The following is a 19,999-nucleotide window of genomic DNA, read 5'->3' as shown; positions in this document are numbered from 1 at the left end:
GCGTTAAAGCATCATTGCAGAATCTGTTTGAGCTTAATTTTTTAATCTAATAAAACGGCTGATAAGATGCTTCATATTAATCTATGATCGATCTTCGAGATTATCTTGTTCGGGGTAAATTTCGTCAACTGTATTATTTGGTAACACTGGTTAGCGAAAAATAGTTCATAAACTATTACCCCACTTCACATTACACTTTTCCATCCTACAATGTTGTTTCACGTTTTAATGTTTGTAAATCATATGGCTCCATAACTTGCCGATTCAATGTTACGACCCGAAGACCTTGTCGACTCCCTCGAGGATCGATCCTCGGAAGGCCATTTTCTGCATCCTTTAAGCAGCCGTAAGTACCTCGCCAATTTGTTGTTACCTCGGGCGGAGGAGGTTATGTATGCACTTTTTTGCCCTTTTTTTTCGCAACCTCCCAAAGGTATGTGCCCTTCGCCCGTACGTCCATTACCCGCACCTTGGGCCATTCCTCGAGACCAGATACACCACCATCAAACAACCCAGAAGGAAGCGGGCGCGCGCCTTCCTACCGTGTTCGTGCTCGTTCACTCGCACGCGCCCGATTGTTGCGGAAAAAAATGTTGTCACCATCTTCGTCCCCAACAACCTGCGCGCCACAGCACGCCAACCAACCAACCACCCGCACACCGCCATTCCCGCCCCTGCGCTATCGCTCGATCGAGACGCTTCTCCGGTCGGTGGCTGCTTTCGTCCGATCGCGATCGTAACGTACGCGTTTCTCAGAAGAAGGAGAAAACCGGCACCAGCTGAGCATATAACGGCAAGTGTACGCGGGTGAGCGAGCTAGCGCCTTTTGGCCGAAGAATGGTTACCGTCCGCCTGCCTTGTGTATGTGTGTGTATTCGTCCGTTGGAGAAAGGAAGAAATCACGCGCGGGTCGCGATTGCCAGCGCGTTCCGACACCGCGGAGTTAGTTGCGTTCGGATCGTAATCGGATTTGGTTGTGCACCGTCGTCGGAGCGTGCTGTTCTTTTTCACTTCACTCTCTTTCCCTCTGCACATTGTTGTTGTTATTGTTGTGGTTTTTATGTTTGGTTGCATATTCCTCCCCGCCAGGTGTGCATCTTCACGCTTGCCAGATTCGAATTCGGATCGAAGGCGGTGTACGATCGATCAGTGGCAGAAGTGCGCACAACGGGTTTTACATACACTTGATATTCCAACGCAACCTCGCGCCAGAAGTGGCGCATTCCCAAAAAGAGAACTACGTTACGGTTGTGCGTTGGTCGTGCGTGTCCATGAAACCGTACCGGACGGTTGTTGAGACAGGAAAACATTGAAAACAAAACCCCAACCTCTTCATAATTCATCAAAAACGGGAAAAAAAACAAACTCCTACCTTCTGAAACTCGGCAGTCGAACGGCAGGGCTTTAAAGAGCCCTTGAATTACCACCTTTTTCCAGCTGCTGCAATACGCCACTCTTCTCGGTTACCTTCCTCCTAGCGCCACACCGTGTGTGTCCGTGCTCCAACCGAAGCTCGACCAGCATCACCATCACCATCATCATCATCATCGTCGTCGTCGTCGTCGTCGTCGTAATCGTTTAGCTTCATTACAATAAGTTGCACCGTTCGCACGGTGGCACATTGCGCCGTGTGTTCTTGGCCTAATCACAGCCGTTTGCGTTAGCGACGAGAGCCGGCGGTCGCGGTTCGGTGATAAGTGAAGAGAAAAATAATCACAACACAAACCACTAGCCACAACCTCCCACAATCAAAAGCGCGCGCCGTACGATCACATTCTGCCTTGATTGACGGGGAGGGCAAAGTCCTCCGTGCTCGTGGTGTGCCATTTTGCGTGCAACTGTGAGCTTCGAAAGTGCGGAAAACGGTGCCTTAAAAGACCGGTTGTGTTAAAGTAACGAGGAGACCAAACGGTTTCGCGGAAAAAGGATGTACCATCAGTTCCTGGAGCTGCGCATGCTGTGGTTCGTCCTGCTCGGGCTATGGCTCACCAGGCTAAGTCCCGTGCTGGCGTCGGGCTTCGGCAAGTGCCCAAACTATCCTTCAATGCCAAAGTTCAACATGACAAAGGTAAGGCCCCGGTGCGGCCGTTGCAGGGGGAGAACTTTTTCACTGTCAGTTTCAAAATCACGTGCTGCAACGATCGTGCATACGGCGGATTGCGCCAACGACATAAGCAAGGGAAAAAAACCTCGAGTTGATGAAAGCCGATCATTTTTCAATCCATACCGTCAAGTCATGGGCCAGTCACGGTTCAGGGTTAATCGTCAAAAATCGCCCTCTCACATGCCACCACCGCTTTCTGGTTGTAGCTTTCTAACCCAGTTACACGTATTAAGGTTAGAGGCCGCCACAAATCAACGAGAAAATAAAAAGAAAAATGACAGTAAATAAATGAATAAATTATGACTGGCCAGTGAAAGGAAAAGATAAAACGTAAAACCCTCTCGCACCCCCATCTTCCAACCCTGTGGTTTTGCGCAAAAATACGTTTTGTAAACAATGTAAACAATCGGGTTTAAAAAAAATACGCATACCTCCCCCACCACCACCACCCATCATGTTTGACCACCCGCACGTTGTTTTGCATGCAGACGGGCGTACATGCATGAGACGCAAGAAAAAAAGAATTAGGTTCGATTTTCCGTTTCAGCGGCCAGTGTGTGGTAATCGCCCGGCTCCAATTCGTTAACAATAGGAAACAAGAGCGAGCAAAAAGAAAAGAAAAACAAATGGAAGCACACCGGATCGATAATTGCACCTCCTAAAAATCGAAGGTTACTTGCATTAGCCCAGTCCGAGCAGGCGGGTGTTAACAAACTGCATGAATCACCCTGGGGCGATATGTAGGGAAATGGAGGGCAATATCGCACTACGCACTGACGTGCAAAGACAAACTTTATCGCTACGGTAAAAATAAGTTTGTTTTTCGATGAGTATGTTAAATTAAATGTAAATTTCACTAAACATTTACATCTATTTGCAGTACATTCAATGAAGTTGAAATCATCTTCTTTTCTTGGGGTAACGACCATTCTTTTAATACGAAACTAATTTAACTGTAATATAAAATTACATTGTAGTACAATCACTTGTTTGCTAGCACGATACACCTCTTTTCAAACATGGTCAGAGTTCGGTCGGTTTAGCTTTAAAGTTTGTATCTGCCTCATAGCAATATACACAATTGTTGATAGTATAAACATTTTTTTAAGTATCTCCCATTTTGATGGTGGAATTGGATACTTCCTTTAAAGACGTCAATATTCTGGTACTTATTCTTATTTTTACCAGTCAAAGTAAAGATTCTAAGCTTTACAACCCAAGCAACGGCTTACCAAACTATTTTTACTCGTTCTGATCGTTTGATGTAGACGCGCATTGTCTATGAAAAATTGCATATTGCTCGCGTTGTTTAGAAATCCAAGATTTGAGATGAACGAAAAAGAGCCGGACCGTAGTTATGACATTGGCTTTTTTTGTTGTTGTTTTTTTTTGTTGAACCAACCCAGAAAAAATAGATTAAAGTGTTGAATATTACCCCTCATTCCCTTATTGGCGATTCACGCGCGCTTCTCGCACTTTCTCGAGCGCGAAGTGAGAGGTCGTTTTCCATTTACCACGTTGTTGGGGGTGATTTTGTTTTTTTAAATTGTGCGATTATTGTTTGCGGTGCCACTTGTCGCATCCATCGGGGACCGATGGAGAGGATCTTTTTACCACTCCACCAATAACCGTGGAAGATCGATAAATACTCGGCATAAATAAACATCCCACGCCGGCCAACTCCAACCTCAACTCCGGGTGAAATCAAACCCGCTTCGAAAGCAACAACTGCTAGGCCATGCATGGTCGTGGTTGGTGACCACCTGCGCAAGAAAAGTGACAGTCGGAGTTGCATTTTGCAGCCGACGCGCGGGGTGTATGTGTGCCGATTTCGCTTCACCCTGGCCGCCCGGCCACCGCCGCGGGCCCATTCGTCGTGCTTCCGCCTGACCGGGCAACCGCAACCGTGCTGCGTTTTCCACCCTCCAGCTGACGACGTGCCAAACTTACGTAATTGTCCGTAAAATCCCCAGCCGGTTGCAGTGGGCGTGGGGGTGAGCACGGTTTTGGGTGGCGGTTTCGGTTTCGGTTTCGTCTCTCCGCCGGACAGGTTTCTTCCACTCGCGACGCATGCACACGCGTCTTCGCGTAACCGTTGCGCGTCCTCGAGCCCTAAATCTCATTTGTGCCACCTGATGAGCTAGGGGCTTCAGGCATTGCATTTTGGAAAGTACCAAACTCCGCCTGTTCCCAGGCCCCCGCCCCCGGAGGTCGAGAAAGTGGAAAAAAAATATTGGGAAATGGCCTCCGAAATCAAGCACTATCTCCGCATAACGTGACGCTTTTCTCCTATTTACTTCCAGTTTCTCGGCAAGTGGTACGAGGTGGAGCGATCGTTCTATCTGCCCGAGCTGGCCTCCGGCTGCACGACGATGACCTTTGAAAATACCACCCAGCGGGACGAGGCGGGCCGCAGCCAGCTGGAAATTTCGATCAAATCCGTCAATCAGTGGTAAGTGGGGCAGCGGAACCGCCCCGCCGGGAGGTGGCCAGATTTGGTGGTATTTTCGTTTGGCCTCCCGGTGGCACCACGATTTCCGACACTAATAAATCTTCCTTTTTCCCCGACGCGCAGGACGGGAAACCCTTCAATAAGCATCGGCGAAGCACTACCGGAGAGTGAAACGTCGTCCATCATGAACGTGCAGGTATGTTTCGGGCATCCTCATGGGAACCACGAACGCCATATAATGCCATCGTGAAGAAAAAAAACATTACTCCTCAATAACGGTACCTTTCTTCAAACACCAAACATCAACATCAAACAAAAGTGGCTGCCGTCAAGAACGGACACTTCAGGGTCAACGGTACTGCGTCTAGTAATTCTGTTTTTCCTCCCCCATTCGTTCGCCATACCTGGTTTCCAAGAACCAACCAAATATCGCTCGATCGGATTTTCATTGATGGACTGCGCTATTGTTGTTCAACGGCAAAAAGTGGGCCAAAAATTAACCCAGTTCTTGCGCCGTCCGTTTTGATCGGTGCTTTCTTTTCCTTCGCCTGATCGTTCGGTTGTCTAATTTCCGCCACAACAAAACCCCACCCCCCGTCCCCACGTCCTACCCAACTAATTAGTTTGGAGTGAAAATACAAAAGGCTAGCGCCGGCGTTGGTTGCGCCTTTTCCTTTTAAATGGTGGTGTGGGCTTCTGGGAAGGAATCGATGGCGTTTAATCGGTTTATCAATAATTAAATGGCTATTATAGCAGCTGTTTTTAATGAACGGCGCCTTTTTGAGGTTGAAAAATAGCCATGATGGTCGTAAGAGTTTTTACTTAACATGCCGCCAAATCGTTTCACAATGAAACCATCTCTAGTTCTCTTTCCATTTAAGTTATCCAGTACTATCTTGCTTTTGTTTTGGCATTATTTTATATTTTTAGAACAAGAAATTTCCACAGTTTTCCCCAAAAAAAAAACTTATTGTAGTGGAAGTTGTAGCGATCTTCTTCTTCTTCGTTTCGTCGAGGATTTACTCCAGTACGGCTATTGAATCCAGCTTCCTGGGCCTTCGCAAGCTAACCTGGAGACATAGACCTCTTTAGGTTAAGGACTGGCAACTAAAGGCCATATGTCCTGATTTTCTGTGGTTTTCGATTTTCTGTAGGCGTCGCCTTTTGACTGCCACCATGCGGCCAGGAGCACTGCTAGCCAACCACGCTAGTGCGCAGTCAAAATGCGGCTGTTCACCCGCCGTAACGAAAGGAATATTTCCTTCCGTTTGTCAGATCGCACGAAACTCGTGATCCGCTTGATTACTCAAACAGCACGAGATGTGCGTCGGCTAGGATTTCTCTGACTTGAGCTCCAGCTCGGCGGCACCACGCGGCCGTGCCTAAGATAACCTTACTTTTCAGCTAACCCTTTCAGGAACCTCGTGCACTGCTAACCATCCGCTCTGATGCGACGCCGAACTAGAACTGGTAGCGATCTTCAGAAGAGTTAAATTAATTAAACAAATGCCTTGATATTAGAAAACTTTTTGACTTTCTTCTTCGATTTGGGTCCGTCCTGCCCAATAAGTGATCACTAGACAATTCCTTTTTCATACATTATTTTTAGTATTGACGAGAAGATCAAGTTTTTCGTCTTTTTTGTTATATTGTACGTATCCATTGATGGATCTGTATTTTTAGGAAAAAACTACAAGTTAATGTAATTTTATTATTTATTTAAAAAATTTAACATACATGCTGTATGGTCAAGAATGGCATGCTGTATGGTCAAGAATGGTTTTTATTTGAAATTTCCTATCTAACTTCTACTAAAATAAATGAACGTTACTAAGAAGATATAGTTTCATTCCATTGAAATCTTTTGCTGTGCAGTAGATCTCAGTAATAAAGCAATGCAATTATGGGAAAGTTATATAAAAGATTGTTCGACAAAAACAATTCACGAAGCCAAATCGCCATTTTGTTCGCCAAAACTAAAATGCGTCATAAAAAACAAAATCATTTAAACGCTTACCAGAAACCAGATTTCGTCATGCAGCCTCTCGTGGTTTTTTTGCTCGTTTGACTCACCAACCCACCATCCGCATTCCTTTTCGTTTTCGCAGCTTCAGTCACGCCTCCCGACCGCAATCGCCCGGTTACTGCCCGGATCCGGCCGGTACCAGGTGCTCTACACCAACTACGACAATTTCGCGATCCTGTGGTCGTGTACGAGCTTCGTGGCGGTGCATGCCGGTAAGTGCGTCGGGATCTCCGGCTTCAACCGCAGCCGGTTCAAGCCCATTTATCTTATGTCTTTCCTTTACTTCTTCTACTCTCTTTTTATTTTAACCCCGGGAACTACGCACGGGCAGATCAAATTTGGCTCCTCGGGCGCGAGCGGGACTACTCGACGGAAATCAGGAAAAAGATCTACAACGCCCTGGAGCAGTTGAGCCTCGATCCGGACCGTCTGTTTATTGCCAAGAATAAAAATTGCCCGACAACGCTGTAGGTTCCCTACGGTGAGAAGAGACACAACGACAACGACGGACCGCAGGACGCAAGATGTGGAGTTGGCGAAAAATCTGTGATATTACAAAAAAAAAAAGGAAAACAGAAGACGATCGGTTAGGGTTTAGGGTTTTTTTGTGGTGAGTCATGCCGAGCCATATATGTATGAGTAAATGTTCGGATTCGCGGACGGCAAGAGGAACTGGAATGAAATAAAACGGAACACCCATCGAAGTTTGGTTGGTAAAGTTGGATACTGTTTACTTATATGCTTTCTAGTTATATGTATATTTAGCTGCTGCAAGAGTAGTACGATCAGTAGGGCGAACTTATCGCGTGGAGCTTGATTATTGCGTGATTTTGTAACGTTTACTAGTGCCTAAGATTTTGTCGCTTTGTCACAATCTCTTATCCTAAGAAGTCTTACGGCAGCGGCGTACCGGCGTACCTAATACAAGTTTAAACCTATTTCCTGGCATAGAGAGATAGACAATGAGTTTGTGCGACAGGAAGAGAGACGAAGAAGGAGAGAAAGAGAGATTGGCATGTAACACAACAAGTTACAAACTGTCCACGTCCACTACAATGCGACGAATTCGCAAACGAAAGGCAGGTCCTCGCTGGCTGCCCAAAAAGGGCGTTAATTTACCTTTTTAGCTGAAGAAAAACATTAGTGGGCACTGTAACCCCTTTCTCCCCTGCTCTAGTGCTTAAGTACTGTTCTTATCCGTGTAATGTTTAAAAATAAAGCTAAAAGAAATGCATGTACGGTTTCAACACAAAACAGAGAAGAGAAAAAAAACGGAACACAAAAAAACAGATCTAATGTTACACACGAAAACACACGTAAAACAAAAATACCATCTCGGCAAGAATGCGGAGGGTTCCACTTCCGGAGAGAGTGGGGTAAAATGCACATTAGAATCCGGTGTGGTTGCCGACCGGACGTACTATTATATATGATTTCTACTGTTTACTGTTGTGAAAGATAAATATCTAAAGAGAGAGAGAAAGTTTTCTTAAAAAATCCGTCCGATCGATCCGAACCTTTACCGTGATCGTGATCGACGTCCATAGTACGGTAGACGTATTGCTTGCGTTTTTCTTCACGCGCCTAATACTAAATTGTCCTGTCCTTTATGTGCTGTGGGTTTTAATACCTCTCCTTTACCATTGCTAATACCTCTCTAAACTTCGAACTCCCTACGTAGCGAGCGTTTAAGGTGTGTTCTATGACGGAGGAACCGTATAAGGTTGTTTCGACGTAATAAAAACTGCTCTAATGAGTTGAGCACCCGAAAATACTTCGACCACCCATTACTTGGGCTTGTGGAACTCTTCCTTGCACAGCTTGCAGCTCCACGAGCCCTCCGGCGGGGAGACAAGCGGTGGCGAGAGGCAGTACATGTGATACCCGCGGTCACAGTCGTCACAGAACAGCAGCTGATCGTCGTTGTCCGACGTGCCGCAGATGGTGCAGTACTTGCACTCGATGCACTGCCACCGATATTTCCGCACGGAGATGATCATGTTGGCGGTGAACTGCAGACAGGAAGGATGCCCGGATCGGCCACAATCCGAGCACGAAACGAGCTCCTCCGGTTCGAATGTTTTCTTGTTCTCTCGCGCATCGCCGAGACAGAAGTCACAGTAGGGCGATGGCACGGCACGGCTTTTCTCGACCGCGCCGGCACCAGTCGGTCCACCATGACCCACACCGGGGATGCCCGGTCCGGGAGCCGTCGGTACACCGCCTACCGCCGATACGCCCACCATTGCATTGGCTGCGGGTCCCGCTGGGATCGAGTTTGTTCCCGGTCCCCCGACGGTATGGTTCGGTGCTCCCGGACGATTTCCCTGCTTCGGTGGTCCCGCGCCGTCTGCCGCTTCGCCGCTGGTCTCGCTTTTCACTTCTGGCACCAGCTCCGGCACCGGGAGCTCATCGGTTCCTGCTCCTCCAGGTCCGCCGGCTCCGGGCAGGGTCAGTGGGGATGAGCTGTTCGATTGGGGGGTGAGGTTGGGTAGTGTTTGAACACGGTTCTTCTTGGGTGTTTCCACCATATCCTTGAAGCTAGGACCCAGCTCGCCCCCAATACCTTGCGATTTGCGGCCACGGCCCCGTCCGCCGCCTCTTCCACCGCGCCGGTTGTTCGCGTCCGACAGCGACGAACCGCCCGACTTGCTGCGACCGCCGCCTCCACCACCGCCACCTCCGCCGCCACCACTCCGGGCGCCCTTGCTTTTCTTCTTGCGCTGGCTGAAGCTTTCCTCGTAGTCACAGTCCGAGTCGGGCAGATCGTGGTCCTCGAACGATTCCATGTCGTGCATTTCCATCTCGTCGTAGTACCAATCCTTGCCCGACTTCTCCGACTCGTGCTCCTTCAGATCCGACGCATCGACCGCACTCGACTGGTCCAGGTTGGAGTTTTCCGAATCGTACGTGCTGCCACCACCACCACCACCACCACCGACGCCGCCTCCGCCACCACCTCCACGATCTCCACCACCGCCACCGACGACTCCGGGCAGGATCGTGGGTGGCGGGGCCGGCTGCAGATGCCCGAACGGCCGATGCGTGTAGGCCGGGAAGGGCGGATGCGGTTTCTGCAGCAGATACTGGCGGCGGGATTTGCGCCAACGCGCCGCCGGATAGCTGTACACCTGGCCATCCTTCATGCCGGGAATGCGGTGGCGGCTGTGCATAAACAGCGCACAGTGGTTCTGTGCGACGCCCGTCTGCGGATCGAGGAATGGCATCCGGAGGCGCCGCTCGAGGCAGAGGCGCGTGTTGAACGATTCACTGTTCTCGATGATCTCCTTGTACGAGGGATCATTGAAGAAGCTTTCGATCTTTTCCAGATTATTTACGTTCACTTTTATATTGGGCGACGCCATTGTTGTACGCTCGAAATAACAAACTCAGAAAATAGACGCACAAATCATCACCTCACCACACTACCCCGCGGCTGAAATGTCATTTTTACTATCGTTTTGAGCAAGATCAATGGAAAAGAGGTCGCAGCATACCATGCAACGAGCCAAAACCCGTGGGAAATTTTTTGACAGTTGGTTGAAATTTGGTTTACCTCTTACGAGCAGCCAGGGCACAACTACAAATTTGGTATGTTCCATCAAAAGAGCGGCAATTGAGGCGTTCGGAATATATTCTGAAGCGGCCTGCGCTTGAGGAAGACCATCACACTTAATTTCACCAATCATGGCGACCAACAGAATCCATATCCAGTGATTTCACACAGAGGAACAGTTTCTTTCCGCGAAACCATGGGTACTCTGATTCAAAACTTCCAGTTACCTTTTTCGTTAAAGAGATTTTAGCGAAGATCTCCCACATACAGCAAGTATGTTTGAAAACACTTTTTCAACCAAATGTCACAACAATGGCGGAGTAGAAAACAGCTTTGACCCGACCCCTCTTTTTACTGATCTTGGTTATGAGAAGAAACATTCAATAGATCGCAATTGGGTCGCTGCGACTGTCGCAAAACAAAGTACTGCGAGCGTCTTCTGTAGAGGCAAATGTCAGATTTGTTAAATGAAATCATTTTCAAACGTGAAAAATACAAATTAATTTAAAATTATCTTTAGATAAGCATTTGTTCGGATGTCACAAACATCTGTTGATTGAAAGATATTTTGATAACAGGTTGATTTTATTTTACAACTATCCTTCATCCCTGACCGTTCTCCGGCAGTAACCATTGTTGCGATTTCTCCACCTCTTTTGTGCACACGATAAATAATTCCTTATCATTGCTTTGCAGTTGCTCACGCAGGTACTGTAGCATATTTGCTTCCTGAAATAATTGTTTCAAATTTGTAACGCCTTCTTCAACCGCGTCCTCTACACTGAACATCATCATACTCACGTCTCCCAGGCACTGAGGTGCATCGAGCTTCGAATCCAGATTCCAGTACTCTTTGTTGATTTGCCGGACAGCGATCCAGTGGCGGCGTTGTATCGGAAGCCTGACAAAACCTACCTTGTAATTTGTAGGTACGTTCAGTATGAATCCAACAATTTTGCTTGTATCGATACAGGACGGATCTCTGAAGAGAAAAACCAGTTAGGTGAGTATCCATAACGTGTTCTAACCTTCGCTTACTTCCGCTTATCGAACCACACGGCTTCGCAGTTTTTCAGGTGCAAAGCGGCAATGATAACATTCACATCGTAATTGCCAAGCCCCAGTATCGATCTGTGGAATAAAGATCAGAATAGGTGGCTCAAAGGAAACAAAAAGAACCCGACGGAAAATACTTGCCTGTGAGGATTAATATATTCGTTCGGGGAAAGATTCTGGCATATTTGGTCCAGCTGGGATTTGCTGAAGGAAGATTTATCTGCGAAACAACGTTGTACGATTAAAAACAAATCTATGGCGCGGCCGGTGGCACCGATGTTTCTACCTTGGAACAAGTTGTTTAGAGCGTGCAAGGCGCACAATTCTCTATGCTGCTTTTCGTGGTACATGATCGGTTCTCTGCCACAAACGGTAACATTCACTAAATCTGTTGTGAGCTGTTTCTTTTGCCCGCAATTGTTTCCTGGTGCAATGTTGTGATGGTTGTTTATTTTGCGTTTCTGCTTTTCGCTTGCATCTTTTGTTGACCAAGTTTCTTACACATGCGTTGTGCCAGTTGTATCCAAGGTAACGAGAATGAAATGTTTCAGTAATCTTGGTTCTTTCCCCTAATTTTTGGAAACCATGTGCACCAATTTTGTTATCAGTAAAAAACCCAACAAACTTCAGAAAATCCCGAGAGCAATGTAACTTGGCCGTTATTTGCTCTCAATCTGTTATCAACAAAACTTACAAGACTTTCACCATACGGGGAAATGGTTTTCTTGAGGGGATGGTCATGATGGAATATTGAAATTGTTGAAATAGGTGTGTCAATTCCAACCAAGATTTCATCACGCAAATTTGCCATGCGTAATAAAGTCCCGTGCAATTGCAATCCACCGAGTTCTATTTAAACGGGAATCGGACGTGAATGAGTACGCATTCGTATTTCGATATTCGTTGTAGTTGATCTGAGTTTATTATTTGCTAACGTTCTCTCGCTTGCGTCAAATAAAATTACTTTAAAACTAGTAGTATTTGTGTGTCACTTTATCATAATATGATTCCTAGTTGTGAGATAAAAAAGCGCTTCGCAGTGTTTTTCAAAGAACAATAAAGTTATCCGGAATTTTGATTTGCGGTGACGTTTGTGGGTTGAAAATATCTCCCTGACATCGATGACAGTGTACCTCGGAGTGAAACGTTCCCGTTGCATTCGTAGCAAATATTGCCAAATATACCCGACGTCACAACATCCAATTCGTTGGCTGATCGAGCGATTGCGTCGCCTGAAGAGACGAAAGAAAGCTTCTATATTTGTCGCTATGACCGAAGCTGTTCCCTTCCTGTGCAAGTAGGTGCTATCACCTACGCCCGGAAAGCGATATAAGGTGGTCCATTTTTAGACCCAGGAGTGTTGCATTCCAAAGGAAAACAAAACAACACAGGTACGATAATTGTTGCCAGCCAGCACGGAACCCCGCGAAAGTGAAAGGGATTGGTAAACGTAACGTAAACATATCGAAGTGGTGCAGCTGCACAAGTAGATACTGTCCCGAATTTGGTAACATTTGGATCGTTTGTGGCCCAACAGACGATGCATCAAAGACACCAGAGTTAAGAGCGCCCTCCGTTCCGTACGCATACGCATACAGAGAACAAATATTTGCCACTTATCCCTGCCAGTGTAGGCATGGCAGTATCTGTGGCACCCGGAAGGTTATGAACATTTTTCGTGCGCGCGAATTATTACGAAAACAAAAACGATAAACCGTAGGGTGAAGCGAGATGAAGTCAAGCGTAACAAAACAATCATCTTCGAATGCGCAAGGTCCGAACGCGATGGCCGGACCGTCGAGCAACAAGCTCCCGGACGGTGGGTTTCCTGCCGCGGCCAATGGATCGGCCGACGAGCGAAAGTTCGTCGACTACTCCAGCATCCGGGAAAAAACGGTCCTTGTAAGTCCATCCGAGGAACAGTTTGACTTGCTGACGAAACGGCTATCGGAACGCATTACCGCCAACCGCGGAGAGACGGTTTATGAGATCGGTATTGGTGAAGGTAAGGGAGGCACATCTACTGCGACGCTGTTCAGCTTTAGTACACAACGCCGTTTGTTTGCGTTTTTTTTTATTCACTACTTTAGATGGCAGCGAGAATGGGCTAGAGTCGGAGGAGTATGCTGCGTCGTTGGCAACGTTACAAACCCTGGCTGCCGTGCTGGAGGCCGAGTGTGTCGAGCTGCGCACGAGAAAATCGGAAAAGGGTACCACTGGGCAATACTTGATCAGGAGAAAGGTGGAAGAGGACGACTTCACCGAGGTGCGCGTTGCCGTCGTGGGAAACGTCGACGCGGGTAAATCCACCCTGCTAGGTGTGCTGACTCACGGTGAGCTAGATAACGGGCGTGGTTTCGCTCGGCAACGGTTGTTCCGTCACAAACACGAAATAGAAAGTGGCCGTACCAGCTCCGTCGGGAACGACATCCTTGGCTTCGATAGTCTGGGAAACGTGGTCAACAAGCCGGACCACGGTACGCTCGATTGGGTGAAAATTTGCGAGAAGTCTGCCAAAGTGATCACTTTTATCGATCTGGCGGGGCACGAACGGTACTTGAAAACGACCGTTTTCGGGATGACAGGACATGTGCCAGATTTTGGCATGTTGATGGTAAGCAAAGAAAATGGAACAGTAGGCTTTTTGAATTGCAGTGAAAACTCGACCTTTTCTGTTTTTAGATTGGAGCCAACTCGGGCATTGTGGGAATGACCAAGGAACATCTCGGGTTAGCCCTTGCACTGTCGGTTCCGGTGTTTGTGGTCGTCACGAAGATTGACATGTGTCCGCCGAATATTTTGCAGGATAATCTGAAGTTGCTGTACAAAATCCTTAAGTCGCAAGGCTGCCGTAAGGCACCGGTGATGGTGAAAACGAGCGATGATGTGGTACTGAGCGCAACCAACTTCGTCTCGCAACGGTTATGTCCCATCTTCCAAGTGTCCAATGTGACGGGGCAAAATTTGGACTTATTGAAGATGTTCCTCAACCTGCTGAATGTGCGCACCACCGGTAACGATTCACTTCCGACGGAATTTCAAATCGATGACACGTACGCCGTACCGGTAAGGTTCAATATTTGTTCTTCTTGATAAGAAATGAGCGGGGTTTATTTTGATTTTTGTATATGTTTTCTTTCCCCAGGGTGTTGGAACGGTAGTGTCCGGCATCACTCTGCAGGGGGTAGTGAGGTTAAACGAAACACTCCTGCTTGGACCGGATCCATTGGGCGACTTTCAACCGATAACAATCAAAAGCATTCACAGAAAGCGCATGGTGGTGAAGGAGGTACGGAGTGGACAGACGGCAAGCTTTGCGCTCAAGAAAATCAAGCGCTCGCACATCCGCAAGGGCATGGTGATGGTAAGTCCCGTGCTTAACCCGCAGGCCTGTTGGGAGTTTGACTGTGAAATACTGGTTTTGCATCATCCGACTACCATTTCGAGCAAATACGGCCGTTGGTCGGCGATGGTCCACTGTGGAAGCATCCGACAAACGGCACAAATACTGCAAATGTCCAAGGAATGCCTACGTACTGGCGACAAGGCGGTGGTGCGCTTCCGATTTATCAAAAATCCCGAGTACATGAAACCGGGCCAGAGGATGGTGTTCCGCGAGGGACGCACGAAAGCGGTTGGAAATGTTATTCAACCGTTGTATACCTTCGGCAGCATCCAGCAGCGGACAAAGCAGAACAAGATGCAATCGAATCGTGGTGGAACCGGTGGGCAGGGATCGTCCGGGTCGGCCGCGGGAAAGATGACACTGTCGCAAGGCTCTAGCGCAACCGTGGATGGGCCATCGAATGTTGGAGAAGATCATGGCAATAATGGCGCACCGTCCGGCGAATCAACACCGGTGCTGGACATTGGTACCGACAAGCGCAACCATAGACACGGTGGTGGTGGTGGTGGTAAGAGACGGTCGAATATGAACGCATCGAGTGCAGCTACGGCGAGTTCCTCGTCTAGTTTACCGCCCGGAAGCGGTATGATCGCAACACCCGCGCAACCCACTGCTTCGACCGGTGCAACACCGGCCGGGGCTTCGGTGGCCGTTGACATGGGTAAACTTTCGATCGCTTCCAACTGAGAAGGGAAGCCGCATAGCGGAATTGTTGGTTGTTTGTTACCGATCACTTCCTCGTGCACTATTTGAGGCACCAGTTATGCCGATAAGATTAACCACCTCAATCTAACCGCGTCCTTCTAAGGCGCTTGTGACGTGGTTTTTAAATACCAGCAATACTAGAGTTTGAGTTTATGATTTTTTTTTTCTAAACTCCACTCATTGCCCCGATTGCACGAATATTTATCAGCTTTCGTTGGCATGTCCACGGGAGCGACTCAAAAATTTAAAGAATTAAACTAATAGATACAACAACCCAATGTTCATCTACAAATAACGGGGTGTTGCTTTGAAATGTACCTATTTTTGAATGTCCACCTACTTCAGCCGGCTACGAAAGTGAATGCTTAACAATTCAAAAAGGACGAAGTACACGGCAGATAGTAAAACCGCTCTGTCCACCGATGATGCACACGATTTTTATTTTACACATGTAGACTCGACAAGTTGAATTCGAATTGACTCTGAATAAACCCCTTCACAGTCGTGCCAAGTCGAAAAAAAAATGGCACAAAAATTGTCACACTGTTTTATTTCATTTTTGGATGGTCTAAAACTGAAGAACAAGTTATATTTTCCCATGAACTCTTTGGATTTATTAAATTAAATGATGGTCAGTTTGCAAGCAACTATGCAAGAATATTTGTTTTACCACGTATGTTATTTGTGTTTGTGATCAGCAATAATTTGGCAATAATCAAAAATATTGATCAATTGCATCGATTAGTGTCAAATGAATTAATATGCATTTACGAATACATAACAACGTGTTTTCAAAGCAGATGCACTCGAAATAAAACGTAAGACAAAAAAGCAGTACAATTCCATCCGCTTGCCCGAGTCAGGCTCGAGCAAAACTGTGAAGGGGTTAATAACATTTGAACGTACAACATGATATATTTAACAAGTGAACTATTTTGTGCCAAGTTGGCTAAAAACAAATTTATTGACACGGATGGAAACGAAATGTACGACGTGCGGTGCCCCCCCCAGGGAAGGTAAAAAGGTAAAGAGATGGGGCAGAAGATATGGCACACTTATAGTTCAATGGACGGTTTTAAGAATTATCGGACTACCAGACTTTCTTTGAGGTGTATACAAATACAACACGATGAACTTTCAAAAAAATAAATTTTAATTACATCGGAGCACGACACTGTTCAGTGTTTGATATTCGATTCAATCGTTTTTCACTTCTTTTTGCTCAAATTATTTTTTGCATTCTCGATCTCCTTCTGCACATTCGTTTTAAAATTGCGTATTACTTGCTGCAGTCGTTCCGGGGACATTCCGATGAGTTTCTGCTGTTCGGCTATCGACCGGCTCCGGTAGTACGCACTCAGCACCATCTGGGCTGCACGGCGCAATGGATAGGAATCGGCCAGACGTTGTATCAGTTGTTCGTTGTTTGCCAAATATCGCAGAATCATTTGCAGCACCATTGTATCCCGTAACTACACTTAAAACTGCACGTTCTTGTACTTTTTTATCAGCTGCTGTTTCAGGGCGAGCTGCTTTCGCAGGCTTTCGAGTCTTCGAAGCTGTTCCTCTTTGCTGTACTCAATGCCGTGCAGTTTACGAATGGTGGCACGAGCAGCGTCAAGCGATCGTTGGAGCTCTAGAACCTGCGAACACCAACAGTTACAATAGCAAGGATCCTTTCAGCAAACGTTATTGTCGTTAGTACTCACCTTTTGGCTGCACTCTGCACTTTCCTTCTGTTTAGCGGTGTTATCTATCGGATCCTTTTCGACGCTGCAAAGAGGCGCAATTCAAAACAAAGCATTGATAAGAGTTGTGAAATTTCACTTTTCGCGAACAGGTCTCTTTCTTTATGTAATTGCATTGTGTTGTTTTGACTGCCGGTCAGAAATGTGTGCGGGATCTTTGCTGGTAGTGCTCCGTAGGTTCGTATACAGGATGTCTGATGGGGTATATTTTAGCACCACCCGAACAAAGCGCAGTCTACCTCCCATCGGTAGCTTGCTAGCACGTTCCGCTCGGTGTAGAAACCAACCACTGGCTATGAACGGAAATGTCAAATGTTGATGCCTCTACGACCTACCTGCGTATGATATCGTAAACAACGGGAAGAATCTCTATTTCCACGGGCTGAATTTTCGGCTCTGTATAGAAGAGGAAACAGGAATGCTCCATCACTTTCGTAATATACGAACGTTAAACAATCGTGCTTACCAGGAATGTTGGCGATTTGTGGTTTAATATCCACTACATCCATTGTTTCTATGTCGTCCGCACGGAACGACGAACGTTTCTCGGGAACACCAGATTGTGTACGATGGTTTTGATGAAGTTTCTGTGCGAAATTTGACGTTTCGGTTTAGTTGCGTTTATACTCCAGTGTCCAGTTTTTAAAAGGCGGTAGCTAGGACAGTGGTGGCTATGAGATTCGGTCGATTACATGAAATTTTGTGCACCTCAAAGGATCTGTATGTTTCATGTAGTAGGCTAGTGATCTGCAGGGATAAGTTAGAAGCGACTACGAGATGATGTTTATCTCAGCTGATAATAGTATCTTGAAAAGTACTCATGAGCTAATAGTGTTTCGAATACGATCTTTCTACAAAGGAAATTCTCTGAAACTATCATGCTGCATAACGTTGATGTGGATTACATTATGAGGTATGTTAGTATAAGCTCAGAATTCGAAGAAATAAGTACACTGATCTATTCCATCGTACTAACTTAAATCTGATTCTGAATTGACCTGATGGATCATACACTGTTTCAAATAGATTTAATATGAACTCTGCTTGCTATTGGTCGGAGTGTTATTCCGTCCAAAATATTGCGCTTTCACCTCAAGTTTGGCGTGCCGACGCCATGCTGAGCTACTGAACAAGCTGCAAGATTAAATCTCCTATGCTAGATCATGGAACTTTGGATATATGCATGAAAAAAACATTCCGGTTTGTTGCACATTGATCAAATAACTGTACTTACAGATTTGAACAGCTTGCATAAGTAATCTTAGAGGGACAAATTGGTGAGCCTCCTAAATCTGCCCATCAAGACTGTAAATGAGCCTCTTTAACACGTTGACTGCCAAGCTTTTTTAGCACACTTTTTTAGAACAATCTTTTTTAATTTAATTTGTTTAAAACATTTATTAAACCAACAATTTTTGAAGGCTATGCTAAAACTTAGCTTCCCAAAGAATTGATATAAAATATTACTATAATTTTTGTGTTGCATTTTCATTTATTCATAGGTCGAAAATTTTTTAGAACTGAGTTTTGCTGTCACCCACTTTTGGGTGACATGGCAGTCAACGTGTTAATGACTGAATTTTTACGTACACAGTATAACAATATGGTTTAATTTAGTCTAGTCATTGACCACTTTTTGTAGTTATTATGCACTGAGAATGTAAATATGCACATCATTAAAGGTTGAGTTGTTCGACATGAAAAAACTCCCTTAAAACGCGCCAGGCTGTAAAGGCGGCATCGCTTCGTTTCAGCTTCGTAGAAGGAAACCCGCGCCCTTGATGTGAACCAAGGCGTGAAATAAGTCTATCAATGCAATACTGTCTAGCCGTTTGTCTAGGGGATAAGCGTCTATCACAGGCAGAGGTACATTATATTTGAAGTTCTTCGAACGAATTGGTTATCCAATCGAAACAAGATCGAGCCGGTCGCCCGTGGTTCTGCGAATGAGTGCAGGCAATCAGGTGGAAAAGTTTTCATCTTCATTTACATTGTAGAAACTCGCCCAGTAGGATTATTTTTCAATCATTCCAGTCGCGGTTGTAAAGTGAAGGAGCACTATAAAAGATCGTGTTATTTTCGAGCATCTTATCACCAGCCAACGGGACAAACGGACTTCAAAAGGCTCAAGAATTATTGATGGTACGGTACATTTTCGGCTTTTAAATGGTGTTCCTAGAAACCTTTTTAACGCTATTGAAAACTTCTTCTTCTTCTTGGCGTAACGACCTCTTGGTCATGCCTGCCCGTTAAGGGCTTACGAGACTTGTTTCCCTGTTGTACGTGGATAGTCAGTCCTCTCGTACAGGGGTGGGTCCGGTCTCAGTTGGGATTTGAACCCACGCCGTCGAGGTGGTGAGCCCCGGCGCTCATGGGTCGATTTTCTAACCGACGCTACCGCTCGGCTGTCGCGGACCTTGGACCGCGGCTATTGAAAACTATCGCAAACTTATTTCTGTCAGAGAAAATCTAGTTTTGCCCATTTTATCAATTTTAAACCTTACGTTGATTGTACTGACTTCAGTATTTTACGCACTAGGAGGAGCTGCAATTCCTTGTGAATTCGTTTGTCTGTGTTAAGAAATTTATCATCATTAATGTTGACGTTAAGAAAAGATGAAAAAAAAATAATGCAATGACTACTTAAACATTTAAAGAACCATAAGATTTTCTACATGTAAGAATCAGAACTGAAGAATGTCCGATGCAGTTAATATATCGATTTGTAAAATGTAATGTTTTGTTTCCGTTGCTTAATTGAAATAATTATCTTCATTTGCCACTTTACATAGCTCCACGTTCTACTAATTGATACTAACAAATACCATTTTTAATTCCTTTAGTACAGTGAAAGGTGAGAAAAGTTTTTCCTTCTCAATGAACTCAATGAAGTGTTTCGGTACTGTAGGTAATTAGAAGTCCTCAGGAATTAACTCCCAGAGCACT

At 45.9% G+C, this 19,999-nt stretch overlaps 6 protein-coding genes across 6 annotated transcripts; 2 read left to right on the top strand and 4 right to left on the bottom strand.

Moving 5' to 3' along the window:
• The first annotated feature begins 1,009 nt into the window (after nt 1-1,009).
• On the top strand, nt 1,010-7,282 carry LOC131267388 (apolipoprotein D). Its single transcript, XM_058270255.1, has 5 exons — nt 1,010-2,068; nt 4,408-4,556; nt 4,680-4,752; nt 6,665-6,794; nt 6,914-7,282. The coding sequence occupies exons 1-5, from the start codon at nt 1,928-1,930 to the stop codon at nt 7,051-7,053; spliced, it is 633 nt and encodes a 210-aa protein (XP_058126238.1). The 5' UTR covers nt 1,010-1,927; the 3' UTR covers nt 7,054-7,282.
• A 14-nt stretch (nt 7,283-7,296) lies between these two features.
• LOC131267380 (zinc finger protein DPF3) lies at nt 7,297-10,011 on the bottom strand. The gene has a single exon (XM_058270245.1). It carries the CDS (start codon nt 9,945-9,947, stop codon nt 8,370-8,372), a length of 1,578 nt encoding a protein of 525 aa, XP_058126228.1. The 5' UTR covers nt 9,948-10,011; the 3' UTR covers nt 7,297-8,369.
• A 595-nt stretch (nt 10,012-10,606) lies between these two features.
• LOC131267393 (josephin-like protein) lies at nt 10,607-11,662 on the bottom strand. Its single transcript, XM_058270259.1, has 5 exons — nt 11,481-11,662; nt 11,336-11,414; nt 11,177-11,269; nt 10,940-11,120; nt 10,607-10,867 (listed from the first exon to the last, which is right to left on the bottom strand). Exons 1-5 carry the CDS (start codon nt 11,542-11,544, stop codon nt 10,742-10,744), a joined length of 543 nt encoding a protein of 180 aa, XP_058126242.1. The 5' UTR covers nt 11,545-11,662; the 3' UTR covers nt 10,607-10,741.
• Nucleotides 11,663-12,373: 711 nt separating this feature from the next.
• Nucleotides 12,374-16,337, top strand: LOC131267375 (GTP-binding protein 1). Its single transcript, XM_058270240.1, has 4 exons — nt 12,374-13,199; nt 13,285-13,808; nt 13,877-14,260; nt 14,340-16,337. Exons 1-4 carry the CDS (start codon nt 12,926-12,928, stop codon nt 15,285-15,287), a joined length of 2,130 nt encoding a protein of 709 aa, XP_058126223.1. The 5' UTR covers nt 12,374-12,925; the 3' UTR covers nt 15,288-16,337.
• A 99-nt stretch (nt 16,338-16,436) lies between these two features.
• Nucleotides 16,437-16,765, bottom strand: LOC131267395 (protein NCBP2AS2 homolog). Its single transcript, XM_058270262.1, has one exon. The coding sequence runs from the start codon at nt 16,763-16,765 to the stop codon at nt 16,514-16,516; it is 252 nt and encodes an 83-aa protein (XP_058126245.1). The 3' UTR covers nt 16,437-16,513.
• Nucleotides 16,766-16,783: 18 nt separating this feature from the next.
• Nucleotides 16,784-17,611, bottom strand: LOC131267394 (mediator of RNA polymerase II transcription subunit 9). Its single transcript, XM_058270261.1, has 4 exons — nt 17,520-17,611; nt 17,389-17,449; nt 17,015-17,078; nt 16,784-16,948 (listed from the first exon to the last, which is right to left on the bottom strand). Exons 1-4 carry the CDS (start codon nt 17,560-17,562, stop codon nt 16,784-16,786), a joined length of 333 nt encoding a protein of 110 aa, XP_058126244.1. The 5' UTR covers nt 17,563-17,611.
• Nucleotides 17,612-19,999: the final 2,388 nt, after the last annotated feature.

This window comes from Anopheles coustani, chromosome 2 (assembly GCF_943734705.1).
Source record: "Anopheles coustani chromosome 2, idAnoCousDA_361_x.2, whole genome shotgun sequence".
Classification (NCBI taxonomy): Eukaryota; Metazoa; Arthropoda; class Insecta; order Diptera; family Culicidae; genus Anopheles; species Anopheles coustani.
This window is presented reverse-complemented; position numbering and strand designations above follow the sequence as displayed.

Bases quoted from the DNA above. Each gene is read 5' to 3' on its own strand.
- LOC131267388 (XM_058270255.1), top strand. From the start codon at position 1,928: ATGTACCATCAGTTCCTGGAGCTGCGCATGCTGTGGTTCGTCCTGCTC. The intron at 2,069-4,407 runs GTAAGGCCCCGG...ATTTACTTCCAG, and splicing joins CAAAGTTCAACATGACAAAG to TTTCTCGGCAAGTGGTACGA. The intron at 6,795-6,913 runs GTAAGTGCGTCG...ACGCACGGGCAG, and splicing joins CTTCGTGGCGGTGCATGCCG to ATCAAATTTGGCTCCTCGGG.
- LOC131267380 (XM_058270245.1), bottom strand. From the start codon at position 9,947: ATGGCGTCGCCCAATATAAAAGTGAACGTAAATAATCTGGAAAAGATC.
- LOC131267393 (XM_058270259.1), bottom strand. From the start codon at position 11,544: ATGTACCACGAAAAGCAGCATAGAGAATTGTGCGCCTTGCACGCTCTA. The intron at 11,270-11,335 runs GCAAGTATTTTC...TTTATTCCACAG, and splicing joins GAATATATTAATCCTCACAG to ATCGATACTGGGGCTTGGCA. The intron at 10,868-10,939 runs GTGAGTATGATG...CAATTATTTCAG, and splicing joins CACCTCAGTGCCTGGGAGAC to GAAGCAAATATGCTACAGTA.
- LOC131267375 (XM_058270240.1), top strand. From the start codon at position 12,926: ATGAAGTCAAGCGTAACAAAACAATCATCTTCGAATGCGCAAGGTCCG. The intron at 13,200-13,284 runs GTAAGGGAGGCA...TCACTACTTTAG, and splicing joins TGAGATCGGTATTGGTGAAG to ATGGCAGCGAGAATGGGCTA. The intron at 13,809-13,876 runs GTAAGCAAAGAA...TTCTGTTTTTAG, and splicing joins CAGATTTTGGCATGTTGATG to ATTGGAGCCAACTCGGGCAT.
- LOC131267395 (XM_058270262.1), bottom strand. From the start codon at position 16,765: ATGGTGCTGCAAATGATTCTGCGATATTTGGCAAACAACGAACAACTG.
- LOC131267394 (XM_058270261.1), bottom strand. From the start codon at position 17,562: ATGGATGTAGTGGATATTAAACCACAAATCGCCAACATTCCTG. The intron at 17,079-17,388 runs GTAGGTCGTAGA...GCCTCTTTGCAG, and splicing joins GTTTACGATATCATACGCAG to CGTCGAAAAGGATCCGATAG. The intron at 16,949-17,014 runs GTGAGTACTAAC...TGGTGTTCGCAG, and splicing joins GTGCAGAGTGCAGCCAAAAG to GTTCTAGAGCTCCAACGATC.